Here is a 14,830-nt window from a genome sequence, read left to right as displayed (position 1 = left end):
TTTTTCATCTCCAAGGAACCAAGAAGTTCCAAATTGTATGATCTCGGGGAATTTTGGTCTCCTCCCAGTCCTAACTCTTAAAGAAGCACTTTATAAAAAAAAAAAAAAAAAAAAAAAAAAAAAGATATATCCTCTTTCATCTCCAAGGAACCAAGAAGTTCCAAATTGTATGATCTCGGGGAATTTTGGTCTCCTCCCAGTCCTAACTCTTAAAGTCAAGCACTTTATTTTTTTCTCCTAGGTCTTTTACTGGCATTTAAAATAAAATTTAAACCAGGTATGGTAGTGCATTCCTTTAATCCCAGCACTTAAGGGGAGGAGGCAGGCAGAACTTTGTGTGTTAGAAGCCAGCCTGGTCTATATTATGAGTTCCAGGCCAGCCAGGGCTACATAGTAAGGCTCTGTCTCAAAATTAAATAAAATTCAACTGGATGCGGTGGTACATGCCTATAATCCTAGCATTTAGGAGGCAAAGGCAGGAAGATTACGAGTTTAAGGCCAGCCTGGTGACACATTGAGACCCTCTCCCCCAAAAAATTTAAATAAAATTTTATTTAAAAAAGGAATCGGGCTGGAGAGATGGCTCGGCGGTTAAGAGCACTGACTGCTCTTGCAGAGGACCCAGGTTTGAATCCCAGCACCCACATGGCGGCTACGAACCGTCCTTAACTCCAGTTCCAGGGGAATCCAAAGGGAGAAAATAGCAGGGGTTGGTGGTCACAGGAATTGTAAAGATGTAAACAGGTGCCTGGCAACTAAGATTGGGGAGCAGGTTGGGGTACTAGGCCTACGTGTACATATACTACAGCCACCAGCTTCCCCTGGGGAAAGCTAGGCTCCACAGTTCTTTGCTAGAAGCTTCTGCTTTGGGCCTCATCAGTGAGCCTGGGATGGGCCCTGGACTAGAGGCCTAAATGAAGAGGAGACACTTCAGGTTGACCTGAAACTATGGTCTGGAGGCCCTGGAACATAAGAGGAGAGTAGAAGCTAGAGGGAAGAGTTGCTTCTGTGATGCCCCATCCTCAACCCACTGTCACCTGATTGAAGGATACTTCCAAATTGGGTTCCTTGCTACTTGAACCCTGTAAAGACAACCTGGCCCGGGTCAGGCATGGTGGTGCATGCCTGTAATCCCAGTACTTGGGACGTGGTGGCAGGAGGATCACAAGTTTGAGGTTAGCCTAGGCTACATGGGACCCCGTCTCAAAAAAGAAAAGAAAAAAAAACTATCTTAGATTGCCATGTTAGCAGCTGTTATTTGAGTAGTCTTAATTGGCTGACACTCCACTCCCTTATCCTGTTTCATTTGTCACCAAACAGGAAGATTTCCCTTAACAAAGCCACATACCACCTGTTAGCACTTCTACCAGACTACTTTCAATCCAGGTCCCTGCTCACCTGACTGCCACAGCCTCCAGCTTCCGTTCCTACACACAACGTCAGATTTGCTTTCCAGATTCCTTCTTGCCTTGCAACACTTACGAACCTTCAGAGACACCTACATGATCATTTCTACAGACTTAGGTCCTCCTAAGGAACGCGCCCACCTCGGGATGTCTTCATGCCTTTCTGCTTCCTTTGTTCTCTTCTACTTTCACATTCTCCTTTGTCCTTCTGGGAAGTCAGGAGTCTAAACAGCACAAAAATGTACCACATGCACAGGTGCACAAACCTTTTAGTGCCCTCAGTGTGCTGAAGTCCCCCTTGAATCTTTTTCTATCTGTTCTAAATTAGATCTTTGTCCTCCGTCCTTTTTTCTCACACCCTACATCTAAGTAATCAGTAAATGTCAGTCTTCCTTTAAAAGGGCTGCTAAGATGGCTTAGTGGGTAAAGGTGTCTGCTGCCAAGCCTGGCCACCTGAGTTCGAGTCCCAGGATTCACATGGTGAAAGGAGAGAACTGACTCCTACAAACTGTTCCTCTGACCTTTACACATGAGCCACAACACTCGTACTCCCCCACCCAGCACACATAAAATAAAATGTAACCTATATATTCACTCAGAATCTGACTCCTGCTCTTTGCTTGTGATGCAGGAGATAGTTCTCTGGAAATACTAAGGGAAAAGGGCCCATGGTGAAAACGACAAGTTGCTCGAAAATGTTGCAATGAGAACAGAGGTTGAGGTTAAAAGGAAGATTAATTAAAACCGCAGAGTCTGGAGCACTGAGAGTATAAGTAAGACGGCTTATAATTGGGTGTGAGATAATGGAGGTAAACAGATAAGAGGTGGTACAAGGTTCTGGGCCAGTGATGACAGGCCAGCTCCTCCCTCCCCCAAAGCCCCTGAGGAACAAATGCAACACACTTTCTTATATTCTTTTTTTTATAAATTTATTTTATGTAAATGAGTGGTTTTGCCTGCATGTAGGTAAGTGCACCCATGTTGTGCAATGCCCATGGAGGACAGAAGAGGGGTGTGTTGGACTCTCTGGAACTGGAGTTCCGGACAGTTGTTAGCTGCCATGTGGGTGCTGGGATTCAAACCCAGGTCTTCTGCAAGAACAGCCAGTGTTCTTAACCACCGAGCCATCTCTCCAGCCCCTTTTTTAAAAATATTTTATTATGGGGTTGGAGATTTAGCTCAGTGGTAGGCAAGCGCAAGGCCCTGGGTTGGGTCCTCAGCTCCAAAAAGAAAATATTTATTATTTTTATTTTATGTGCATGCATGTACTGTTTGCATGTAGGTAAGTACACCCATGTCATGCAATGCCCAGAAGAGGCTGTTGGATCCCCTGGAACTGGAGTTATATACAGTTGTTAGCTGCCATGTGGGTGCTGGAATTCAAACCCAGGTCTTCTGCAAGAAGTCAGTGTTCTTAACTGCTGAGCCATCTCTCTAGCCCTTCTATAATTCTTCTTAAAGGTTTATTTTTATTTTAGAAATTGTGTGTGTGTGCGCGCGCGTGCACATGCACACGCAGGTGAGTGAAGATGCCCTCAGGCCAGAGGCATGGGATTTCCTTGGATCTGGAGCTACAGATGGTTGTGAGCTACCCAACATGGGTGCTGGGAACCAAATTCAGATCATCTGCAAGTATGATGTTCTCTTAACCTCCAACCCTACTTTGCTGTAATTCTTTTTTTTTTTTACTTATTTGTTTTAATTACATGTTTGTATTTTGTCTGCATGTAAATGCACCTATGCACTCAGTGCCCATAGAAGTCAGAAATGGATGTTGGATTCCCTGGAACTGGAGTTACAGATAGTTGTTAGCTGCCATGTGGGTGCTGGGAACCAAATGCACATCCTCTGGAAGAGGAGCCAGTACTCTTAACACTGAGCTATGTCTCCAGCCCCCTCTTCTATAATTCTTAATAAAGCTTGCTTCTGCATTACATACTCAAACAAGAGTCTATGTCTTTTTTTGGTCTTTTTGAGACAGGGTCTCCCTGTAGCCTGGCTAACCTGGAACTCACTGTGTAGACCAGGCTGGCTTTGAATTCACCTCACCAAAAGATCTGCCTCCCGAGCACTGGGACTAAAGGCGTGCACCACCATGCCCAGCAAGAGTCTGTGTCTTTACTCCGTGGCATGTTACTACAAACTTAAGAGCTCAGGTTGTCTCAGCTTGACTTTTGGTGACAGTGGAGAGTCTGGTACCTTAGGACGCTCTGGGCCTAGAGAAGCACAGCTGGGCCAAGAAAGGTCAAAGGTCCCATCCATGGTACTAAAAACCCTGTGTCACTTTAAGCAGTACCACTTAGGAGCCATCATCTTCCCAAATCTCTTCTTTCTGGTTAACAGACTATGTGAATTGCAGAAGAGCCATAAGCCTCATCAGGGAAAGCCATAAGTCCCTTAAACTGTCTAACTGGCCCTAAATTGGCAGCCTGGCCTCGCTCAAGCCTTATCAGCTGGTCTCTGCCTGGACTGAGAGACTGTATGTGGAGCCCACGTGTCTCCTTTAGTGCCATAGATAACTCATCCGCCTGTCTGAGAAAAGAGACCCTCAAGACACCAAATCCAAGCACTAATTCAACACCCCACAAAGTGCAACTGTGTCTCACAACTTTCTTAAAAATCCCCGATTTCTTTGTCTAGTTGTAGATACTTGGTCCATCAACAGCCTCTACCTCTCACGGTGTTTCCTTTGAAGATCTAGCCCTTGCCTGTTGCAGGTCTGACTGGTTTCTTGTCTCCTACTCCTCTATCTTTCCTTTGATTCTCCAAAGATCTAGCACTGGTTCCTTCCATATTGCATCTTTCCATCGTTGGCAGCCTTCAGCCTGTTCTCAACACAATACACAGGGGTCCTCAACACAGATCTGATCATTCCACTCCTCTGCTCAAAACTCTCCTTGGCTCCCAGCTCGCTCAGAGCAACATCCCAGATCCTTGAAATGGTCTGAACTTTGTCATTTAGCGCCCACCCTGTCCTCAAGCCTCATCCCTCACTGCCCTTTCCCCTGCTGCTTCGTTCCAGGCTCCTTGAACCCACCAAACATTGCTGTGTTAGAATGTCACTTGTTTGTTCCTTTGTCTAAAACTGTTCCCGCAGACAGTCACATGACTTGTCCCTTCTCTTTAAATATCATCTCTTTATGAAAGGGCTTCTGGGGCTGGAGAGATGGCTCAGTGGTTAAGAACACTGAATGTTCTTGCAGAAGACCTGAGTTCAGATCCCAGCACCCACATGGCAGCTAACAACTGTCCGTAACTCCAGTTCCAGGGGATCCGACAGCCTCTTCTGACCTCCGCGGGCATGGCATGATACAGGTGCACTTACCTACATGCAGGCAATACATTCATACACATAAAATAAAAATAATAAATTTTTTTTTAAAAAAGAAAGGGCTTCCCTGAGGAGCCATCCTAAAACCATTCTCTGCTTATGGCCTCGTTCCTCTTGTTCCCCCATTTAACTTTGTAGAGTTACCACCTCACATAGTTCTAGTTACTTATCATGGCTCCTTTCCTTCTCCCTGAGAACAAAGACTAGGGTGTTCCTTATGTGTAGACAAGGGCTTAGAGGAGTGCTTGGCATGTAACAAGCACATTGTAAATATTTGAAGTAAACGGATCAACACAAATTACTCTGTATTCCTTATGTACCTCCTAAACCAGGACCCACATGATGAAAGGAAGGAACTTACTCCACAAGTTGTCCCTTGACCTCTACACATGCACTATGACAGATATATACTCACCCCAACAACAAATATATGTGGAAAAAAAAGATTCAGGGCCATGTATGGTGGCACACGTGTACCTTTGACCCCAGCAACTGGAGGTAGAGGAAGACAGATCTCTGTGAGATTGGGGCCAGCCTGATCTACATAGCACGTCCAGGTCAGCTGGAGCTACAGGAAGACCTTGTCCCAAAAGGACCAAAAAAAAAAAAAATAAACTCCTGTTGGTTTTTTGGCCTTTTTGAAGCAGGGTCTTCCTGTAAGCCCAGCTGTCCTGGAACTCACTATGTAGACCAAGCTGGCCTTGAACTCACAGAGATCTGCCTGCCTCTGCCTCCCAAGTGCTGGGACTACAGGCATGCGCCACCATGCCCAGGAACTCCTGTATTTTTTAAAAGAATTATTTGAAACAAATGGTTATTTATAAAGTAAGCGTGTGCTGCTTTTATTTATTCATCTTTTTTACTTTTTGTTTTTTGAGACAGGACTCATAGGACTCATTAGCCCAGGTGCTATGAAAAAATTCTTTGAACAGCAAACAGATGAAGCATTCACCTAGGAGATTCTGGAAAGCTTGTTTAACTAACCCTTACCCATACATGAGGGTCCCAGAGCAACAAAGGCTTTTAGATCCTCTGGGACCCTGAACCAAGTACAGATGAGGATCATACAGTCCATTTTATGTCATCATTTTATGGTTAGCCCCTGGGCCCTATGTGTCTTTTCATGATGGGACATATCTCAGGAAATTCCTTCCTGACTTTACTCAGTCAACATGGTTTTCAAAGTAGACATCCTAGGCATGGGTCAAGACATTTGTTACCTGGAACACACTTAATCCCAGCACTCAGGAGGCAGAGGCAGGCGGATCTCTTTCAGTACAAGGCCAGCCTGGTCTACATAGTGAGTTCCAGGCCAGCTGGGCTACAGGGAGACCCTGTCTCAAAAAAGACATCTGCTGCCTTTTGATCTATGACTAGGCTAAGCTACTTGGGCTAGGACCCAGTTGAACAGTTATTTCAGTTTCTGAGACGTTTGATCTGCACTTTTTTTGGACTAATTGGACCAGGTGCCTCATTCAACCATTTGGTGAACTTTCCATTCTCTTAGTTTTTACATCTTTATCAATAACCAGACATAGTGAGTACTAAACATTGTAAAGCTTCAAGACATTAGCGCAGAGCAATAACACATCTCAGGGTAATGCAAACAAATAGCACAGAGCAATAAGACACCTCTGAGCACCCTTGGGCTACATTTCAAGGTATGTACCTAGTAAGTAAAACAAAGGAAACAGCACAATAATCCAGACTTGAAAAATTATACAGAAAGTTAAAAATATAACTTTTCCTATAACAAGCTGGTGTCCAACTCGCTATTGTAGTGCAGGCTATCCTTTAATTTCTGATCATCCTGCCTCCCCTTCCCAAGTACTAGATTACAGGTTTTCACATGCCTAGGGTTTTTATTTGGTTTGGTTGTTTTGCTATTGCTGTTGGTTTGTTGTTTGGTTGCTTTTAAAAACTGGTTTTTTGTTTTGTTTTGTTTTTAATGTGCCTGAGTGTTTTGTGTGCATGTAAATGCACTACATGTATGCAGGGCCCACAGAGATCAGAAGGTGGCATCTGATCCTCTGGAACTGGTGTTAAGGACAGTTGTTAGCTGCCATATGGGTACTAGGAATTGAACTTGGGTCCTCTGCAAGAGCAGCCACATGCTCGTAACCACTGAGCCATCTCTTCAGCCCTACTTGCTTACTTTTGAGACAGGGTCTCACTCTGTAGATCTATATAGGCCTGCCTGGCACTCACTATATAGATCAGACTAGCCTGAAACTCAGAGATCTGCCTGCCTCTGTCTCTAGAGCTGGGACCAAAGGCTGTTTTCTTTCTTTATTGTAGTACTGAGGGTTATACCAGGGCCTTTCACATGCTAGGCAAGCTCTGTAATACTGAACTACTTGCCTTAATTTTTTATTTAGAGATAGCATCTCACCAAGTTACCTAGGCTGGCTTTGAACTTGTGATTTTCTCACCTCCATTTTCCAAGTAGCTGAGACTGCAGGCCTGTGCCACTAAGCCCACCTCCCTTGGTTGTTTTCTTTTTCTTTCTTTGGCCTGTTGTGTTTTTTGTTTTGTTTTGTTCTGAGACAGGGTTTCACTATGTAGGCCTGGCTAGCTGGAACACAGAGATCTGCCCGCCTCTGCCTCCCGAGTGCTGGGCAACCTGTGGCAATTCTAAGACCACTTCACACTGTTTCTACCAACTCAAGCACAGAATAGACTCTTCCTGGACCCAAAATCAGGCTTGGTGAAACTTGGGGGTAAAGGCAGGGTACATGCACAGGCCAGGGACCTCCCTTACACCTCTGCACCCCAAATAGGCCCAGATATTTGTCCCTGACATGACCCCATCTCCCACACTAGTAGAGACCCTGTTAGCAGGCTGTTGCCAGGGAGAGGCTGGGTTTGCTCATCGTTTATTGGTCAGCGAAATCCCTTAGAATAGTTCTTGTTACTATAGGAGAGAATGAGTGCCTATTGGCCAGGACACCTCACAGTGTCACAGCAGCGCTCAGGGTTCTTGCTATTGGTTCGCAGCCAGACTCGGAGACCCTATGACCTGGAACCCAGTTTTGCTGCTAGGCGCCAGGAAGCAACGCTCCCTACTGGTGCGGCTCCGCGTCGGCTGTGCGGGACCAAGTGCTAGGCGGAAGCTTTTGAGGGCGCGCCTGGACCCACGACCCGGACCTCGAGCAACACCTAGCAGCTCGAAGGCTCCTGGGCTCGAGGACAAAGGCTTGGGGAAGACGACACAGTGCTCCCTGGGCCTCCCCTAGGAGTTCTGCTCCTCTAACCTGGACACGAATCCTGAAGGTAAATTACGCACCCGCGTGACGTGCAAACTACTTAGGGATGGCAGAATGAGGGGCATCCCAACGCCTTCGTCGCTCTTCGGTTATCCTCTGATTTAACTACCAGTAGTTGGTCACTTCACTAAGGGGGCTTTCTGTACCTACCCGCCATGCCACCTGTCCAAATCCTTACTTCTTCCCAACGGGGTCCTAGAGAATTCAGACTGAGGTCTAAACCAAGCACTGGTGTCAAGTGAACCCCAGAGCCGCGATGTTCTACTACCCCAACGTTCTTCAGCGCCACACTGGCTGCTTCGCCACTATCTGGTGAGCGTGGGTCCGAGCGATGTGCGGGGAGCCGAGCACCTGGACCTCAGCCTGACACATATCCACCCCCCGCCCGCTCCCCCCTCAGGCTGGCAGCTACTCGGGGCAGCCGGCTGGTGAAGCGCGAATACCTGAAGGTGAACGTAGTGAAGACCTGGTAAGACCCAGAAGAGGGAGGGAGGAGGCTGTAGCTGGGGGCCTGGCAAGGCTGTGGGGCTCAGCATTGATCAGGGCGCCTTGTTCTCCCAGCGAGGAAATCCTCAATTACATGCTGGTACGAGTGGAGCCCCCGATGCCCGGGCTACCCAGGCCCCGCTTTTCCCTCTACCTCTTGGCCCAGCTTCAGATTGGTGTGATAAGGGTCTACTCTCAACAATGCCAGTACCTTGTGGGTAAGGCTGGGAAGCATAGAGGTGGGCCAGAGCGCAGCGGCCCATGGGTAGATTGGTTATCGTGCCCTCCTTGCCCACAGAGGACATCCAGCATATCCTAGAGCGGCTGCACCGTGCCCAACTGCAGATACGCATCGATATGGAGGAGGTTGAACCGTGAGTGTTCGACTGCAACTGGGACCACCCAGACCAACCTACTTGGCCTCAGCTTATCTCAGCCTGTCATTTTTTTTTTTTAACGTTTGTGGGGGTAGGGGTGGTTGTGAACATCACCACATGCCTGTGGAGGTCAGAGGACAACCCTGGGGAGTCAGTTCTCTTTCCATCATGTGGTTTTCAGGGATCAAAACTCAGGACTTCAACCTTGCCAGCAAGGGCCTTTACCAGCTGAGCTGGTTCCTCACTCTCAGCCTGTCCCTGACATCCCCACATTCTCTCCCAGACCTAACCAGCTTCTCCTGAACTACATGACCATGATGGAGACCCTGGAAGATGCTCCAGACCCCTTTTTCGGGATGATGTCTGTGGATCCTAGACTTCCCAGCCCCTTGGAGATCCCTCAGGTAGGCCTCATGCCCCTGGGAACACCGCAAAATCACAAATTGCCAGTGTAGAAAGGGCGGGAGTGTCCTTGTGTCAATCTGACCCTGGGGTTTGGGGAAGGGATCCTGCAGTCTCCATTGGCAAGCCACAGGGAAGGGGACGGCCTTGGTGGGCCCATACAGGCAAAGTTCTTGATCTTGCCGACTCAGGAACAGTCTGATAGGATGGTCTCCCCACTAGAGGCAGTTCCCCAGTTCCACACTGTTCCCACCACTGAGACACCAGGGCCTCATCATCTATGTGTTGGTCTTTCTTACCTCTGTCCTCCTTTCCCATCACCCCTACAGCTTAGAATTACTCCATTCTCTGGTTCCCCATTCAATCAGCTGCTCCGGGATGCATACAATATATTTGGGGCTCTCAGTGTCTGGATTTAGGGTACCCATCTTCTCTCCTCTAGCATCTTTAGCTACCAAACACCAGTTCATTAAAAATGGACATTCATTTCTTTGCTTGTGAAAATAAGTTTCTGTAGCCTGTAGTGGTCACCCTTCATTCTCACTAGGCAGGTCCTGCATATCCTTACAGACTTAGTTTAAATGCTACCCTTTACCACGAAATTAACCTATTCACAGCCAGAACCAAATGATGTTTGAAAGCTGAGCACTTCACTAAGCGTTGCTTTCTTACTTGTATTGACTCTTACTGGTCACATCTACATTTGTTCCCACTCAACCATCTACTTTTCTATTCATCCCTGTCTCCTATGACAGCTGATTTCGATCCTGCAGTGCTTCTTGCACAAACTGACAAAGGCTAATTTGAGGTGAGGGCAGGAACAGGGGACTAGGTGGTGACGGATTTACTGCATAACGGTGTCAAATTGCACAAGAACTGGGTTTAGGTCTGGGGGTGTTGCTCAGTGGTGGAGTATTTGCTTAACATGCACAAGGTCCTGGATTTAATTCCCAGCTCTGAAGTGTGTGTGTGTGTGTGGGGGTGCTAATTCCAAAACTCAAAAGTCTCAAACAGGATTGTCAAAAGTTTGATGCTATCCTAGGCTACATAGTGAGACCCTGTCTCAAAACAAAAACCAAGAAAGTATATGGGGAGATTACCAGATCAGTGTTCACTGATTACTTTGAACATAGGAAAGTAGATGGCTAAAGCTGAAACCTATCTTTTGTTCCCAATGCCTTCCTAAAGATTCGACATCTTTTAGAGGCTGCAACCCCAGAGAAAATTCCTGAGAGGCCCCCTGAAGTCATCACAGAGCCGAGGAAACCAGGTCAGCAGAAAGACTCTTTCTGATCAGAGGCATAGAAAATCTCAAGATATCTTTTAAGAGCTAGGCCCAGTGAGGCCTAGTGATAGAGGAGGCCTGTAATCTCACTTACTTGGGAGGCAGAGGCAGGAAGACTACAGTCGGTTCCAGGCCAGCCTGGACAAGTTAAGGAAACCATGTCAAAGTTACAAAACAAAATACAAAAAAGCCGGCTGGACACCTGAAATTCCAGCACTCAGAAAGTGGAGGCAGGAAGTTTAAGAGTTCAAGGCCAGCATGAAGGAGACTCTTCTGTCAAAACAAAACAACAAAACAACAGGCCCTGAGGGGAGGCAGTTTGTGTAATCTCATCACACTGCCTCACTAAGAATCAAAAGGAAGCCAGGCACAGTGGCAGAGCCTGTAATCACAGCACTCAGGAGGCAGAGGCAGGAGAATCTCAGTGAGTTCAAGGCCAGCCTGGTCTACATAGTGAGTTCCAGGCCACCTAGGCCACAAGGCCACCTAGGGCTGCAAGGGAGACCCTGACTCAAAAAGACCGAAAAAAAAAGAGGGAAAAAAGAGAAGCGTCAAAAGGAAGGCTGGGTAAGGTGGTGTATACCTTAGTCCTAGCACTCCCACTTGGGAGGCAAAGGTAGGCAGATCTCTTTGAGGCCAGCCTGGTCTGCATAGTGAGTTCCGGGTCAGTCATGTGTACATAGTGAGACCCTATCTCTAAATAAATAAATAAATTTTTAAAAATGAGGTCAGAGTTCCCATCTCCATTTTTTTTTTTTTTTTGTCTTTCTGAGATTCACTTGGGGTCAGGTGACTAGCTTGAGTCTGATTTTGTCTCCAACGTCCATGTTTTTGTCCCAATGACTTGAAACGAAGTAGGTCAGTATGACTCTCCTATCTTTCTATGGCCTTAGCCATCATCCAGATTCCTGAAGCCATCACTCTCCAGGAGGTGGAGCCTATTCGCATGCTGCAGATTGTCGTGAGTGTCCCTAAAGCACGGCTTCAGGCCCTGCCCCTTTGCTTTTACACCCTTCTGTGCCCATGTTCTGCCTTCTCTGCCTCTGTTTCCCTACACCCTGTCCCTTGGTACCCAACGAGCTTCCTTGGGCTTAGCTTAGTAAATCCATTCTCTTCCCCTTGCTTTTCCTCTCTCCACAGGGGGAACGGGACCTCCCAGAGGTCAGCCGCAGAGAGTTGGACCTGCTGATTGCAGAGGAAGATGAAGCCGTCTTGTTAGAGGAATATCGGAAACGCAGGGCTCTCCAGCTGAGAGCCCCAGCACTGGATGGTCAGGTCCCAGCATAGGTAGCCTGGGACTGGACAGTGTTCCTCTCTTCCCTTTCTAAATTTTGATCCTCTCTCTGCAGAATCCAAGGAAGAATCCCGGGCCTTGGAGGGTGAAGCTGTAGTCCCCTCGCTCTCGCCTCCAGCTCCTGTACAGTAAGGACAGGAATCCCTGTACCACGCAGGGGGTCAGTGCTGGGAAGGGTTTCCTTATGTGTTTCGCTTGTCTTTCCTCAGGGTAGAAAGGGCAAGAGAAGCACTTCCAGGGCAGGTCATCAGTCCTGAGGTACAGATGCTGCCAGGCTGGGAGCCTGGGGCCCTACTCACTGGTAAGTGTCCACCAAAGCCTAGGCGCTTTCTAGAGAATACCTGCACGGCTGCTGAACAAAAGCCTTTTTCCAGCCTTCCGAGGGACAGTGGTATTCTTTGCTGGTGGGAGTAAGTGGGCGTGAAGGGACTAGGCGGCTGTGGGAGTCACACCTGTTTTCTCTCTTCTTTCTTTTGAAGCAGGGTCTCCCTGCAACCCCAGCTGGTTTAGAACTTACTATGTAGACCAGGGTGGGCTTGAACTCACAGAAATCCTGCCTCTGCATCCTGGTCCACACCTATAATCTTATCACTTAACAAACTGAGGCAGGATGCAATGAATTTGACACCAGCCTGGGCTAGAGTCAGACACTGTCTTAAAAAGGGGGGGAGCAAAACACAATGAAGGGCTCACGAGTTACGGGACAGAATCAGACCTCTGGTGGTGTTGCAGAGGTGACGCCTCCTCCGGAGCTGCGGCTGCCTGTCCCACCTAGCCCAGAGGTGAGTACTGTCCTCCCCTCCCAGAGCTGCTTGCCTGAGCCCAGGGCCATTGCTAGCTTACACCGGGTCTCTGTTTACATAAGTAAAAGATGTCCCTTTCTATACCCCATTGTGTATGGCCTCACTTGACCTATGAGTTACACAAGCACTTGGAGGTCTTACCTAAGTCCTTTCCCAAGCAATCCCCAGGGGCAGATCCCACTAGTCCACCAGGTTGATATGAAAAGGCCCGACCATCTTCCACCTCTCACTCCCGCAGAAGCTCCCACCTCCTGAGGGCCCACCTGTTCGCAGGCCGCGCCGGCGCCAGTTACTATTCTGGGACAGAGAGACTCAGATCTCCCGGGAGAAATTTGAGGAACAACTGCAGACCAGAGCCCACTGCTTGGAATATGTGAGGACAGCTCAGGTCCTCCCTAGGGAATGGAGGGATGGAAGTCAGGCTGGCTTCTAAATTCCTAGGGAACACTGGGAATCTGATGTGGGATTGCATACAGCCAGTTATCTATGCATACCACGAAAACCAGGTTATACTCTACCTTTAGCCACAAGCAAGGTAGGCAGGGTCATGAGCCTAAAAATGGGGCAGAGGCCCTGGAAGAATGGGTAGAGATGAAGGGGCAGTGAGGAGCCGCTCCCTCATAAAGGGGCCTCTGACCTTCTCCCATCTTTCAGCCAGTGGTCCAGCTTCCCAAGAGGATGATCAAGAGCCCAGTGGAGCTCTTCAGAACCCCAACTCTCCGTAAGAAGGCCCAAAGTTTGGCAGGTGGGAGCTTCGGAACTCGGATTTCTCAGTCTTGGTATAACTTAAACCGTTTCCCTTGTGTTCAGCTGGCTGGCTACACCCAGAATTACTGGCTTTTTGGACCCACTGTGCCCAGTTACCCCCAAGAATGCTCAGGGAAAGACCACGCCTAGAGAGGGAAGAGGCAGCGGAAAGGGAAGCAGAAGAGGAGGAAAAGAAGATTGAAGTTCCGAGTGAGATTGAGGTAACTGCACCCACCGCTTCCTGTAAAGCCTACGTGTGAGCTCTGCAGGCTGCTTTCTCCTGCCATGTACCAACTGCACAGGCTACCAGACTAAGACCCTGACACTGATGCTTTTCCATCTGCAGGTCCTGAGGGAGGCCCAGGAGCCCAGCGGTCCCCTCATGCTGTCTGCAGGTAAGCACTTGCATAAGAGAACAGAGACCACTACCCTAACCACTGTCCCAGGATGCTAGCACTCCAGCTACTGAAGCTGTCTGTAACAGTGAGGGAGTATGTATACCACTAAGAAAGTAGACATCTGATTCTCTGGTTACCTCACTTTGCACAAGTCTATCCTAAGCCTCCAGAATCTGGTTGAGGCTGGGTGGCTTGGAGGAACTGGGGGCTGAATCTAGTATTTCATGTATGTTAGGCAAGCACCTTACCACTGAACTATGCCCCCAGCTTGGCTACGAGGTCCCCACAAAGTCAAGCAGACTCTTCCTCAGCGCTTTCTCTCCCTGCAACAGAACTCTCTCTAGAAGCAGCTGAAGAGGAGAAGTCCCGCATCAGCCTTATCCCCCCAGAAGAACGGTGGTAAGCAGCCACGCTGTGTAAACTCAAACCCAGAGCTCTGGCCAGGGCTAGTGTCTGTGCCTGTTGTCACCACTACCCACCACCTTTGCTGCTGTGACTCCCACGGTGTCCTAGGGCCTGGACTGAGGCAGAGCTGCCGGAGCCCCTTGCATTGCCTGCAGTGCCTGAACTGCCCGAAGTGCCTGTGGAGATGCCCCCAGAGCCTGAGCTGCTTTCTTTGGAGGCTGTGCACAGGTACCAGGAGAGCTGCTGCATGGGGAGGGCTGGGCTAAGACCTCAGCTAATCCTCAGTCCCTTCAGGGCAGTAGCACTGGAGCTGCAGGCCAACAGGAAGCCCGACTTCAGCAGCCTGGTGTCACCACTCAGTCCCCGAAAGTTGGCTGCCCGGGTCTTCTACCTGCTCCTGGGTAAGTGTGGGTACAGGAATGTGCAGGTATGGCTGGGACAGACAGGGCAGAGGCTGCTACAGGGACTCTGTGTGACCTGCCTTTTCCTTTCTTGATCAGTGCTCTGCGCACAGAAGATCCTTCTTGTAGAACAAGAGAAGCCATACGGGCGCCTCCTGATTCAGCCAGGGCCCAGATTCCACGGAGGGTTTACAAGCCAGCTTCATTAAACCATGTTCTGGCTCACTGG

The 14,830-nt window shown here is 48.5% G+C and overlaps 1 protein-coding gene across 1 annotated transcript; it reads left to right on the top strand.

Annotated features, from left to right (window-relative positions):
• The first annotated feature begins 7,336 nt into the window (after window positions 1-7,336).
• Rec8 (REC8 meiotic recombination protein) lies at window positions 7,337-14,817 on the top strand. The gene is made up of 20 exons (XM_008839925.2): window positions 7,337-8,010; window positions 8,203-8,315; window positions 8,404-8,472; window positions 8,565-8,707; window positions 8,788-8,863; window positions 9,150-9,270; window positions 10,457-10,538; window positions 11,447-11,514; window positions 11,694-11,823; window positions 11,903-11,975; window positions 12,057-12,148; window positions 12,580-12,629; window positions 12,889-13,023; window positions 13,305-13,371; window positions 13,461-13,618; window positions 13,744-13,792; window positions 14,128-14,194; window positions 14,309-14,428; window positions 14,495-14,601; window positions 14,701-14,817. Exons 2-20 carry the CDS (start codon window positions 8,260-8,262, stop codon window positions 14,808-14,810), a joined length of 1,773 nt encoding a protein of 590 aa, XP_008838147.1. The 5' UTR covers window positions 7,337-8,010; window positions 8,203-8,259; the 3' UTR covers window positions 14,811-14,817.
• The last annotated feature ends 13 nt before the right edge of the window (window positions 14,818-14,830 follow it).

This window comes from Nannospalax galili, unplaced genomic scaffold (genome assembly GCF_000622305.1).
Source record: "Nannospalax galili isolate Female #2095 unplaced genomic scaffold, S.galili_v1.0 scaffold1119, whole genome shotgun sequence".
Lineage (NCBI taxonomy): Eukaryota > Metazoa > Chordata > Mammalia > Rodentia > Spalacidae > Nannospalax > Nannospalax galili.
This window is presented reverse-complemented; position numbering and strand designations above follow the sequence as displayed.

Bases quoted from the DNA above. Each gene is read 5' to 3' on its own strand.
- Rec8 (XM_008839925.2), top strand. From the start codon at position 8,260: ATGTTCTACTACCCCAACGTTCTTCAGCGCCACACTGGCTGCTTCGCC. The intron at 8,316-8,403 runs GTGAGCGTGGGT...CTCCCCCCTCAG, and splicing joins GGCTGCTTCGCCACTATCTG to GCTGGCAGCTACTCGGGGCA. The intron at 11,976-12,056 runs GTAAGGACAGGA...GTCTTTCCTCAG, and splicing joins TCGCCTCCAGCTCCTGTACA to GGTAGAAAGGGCAAGAGAAG.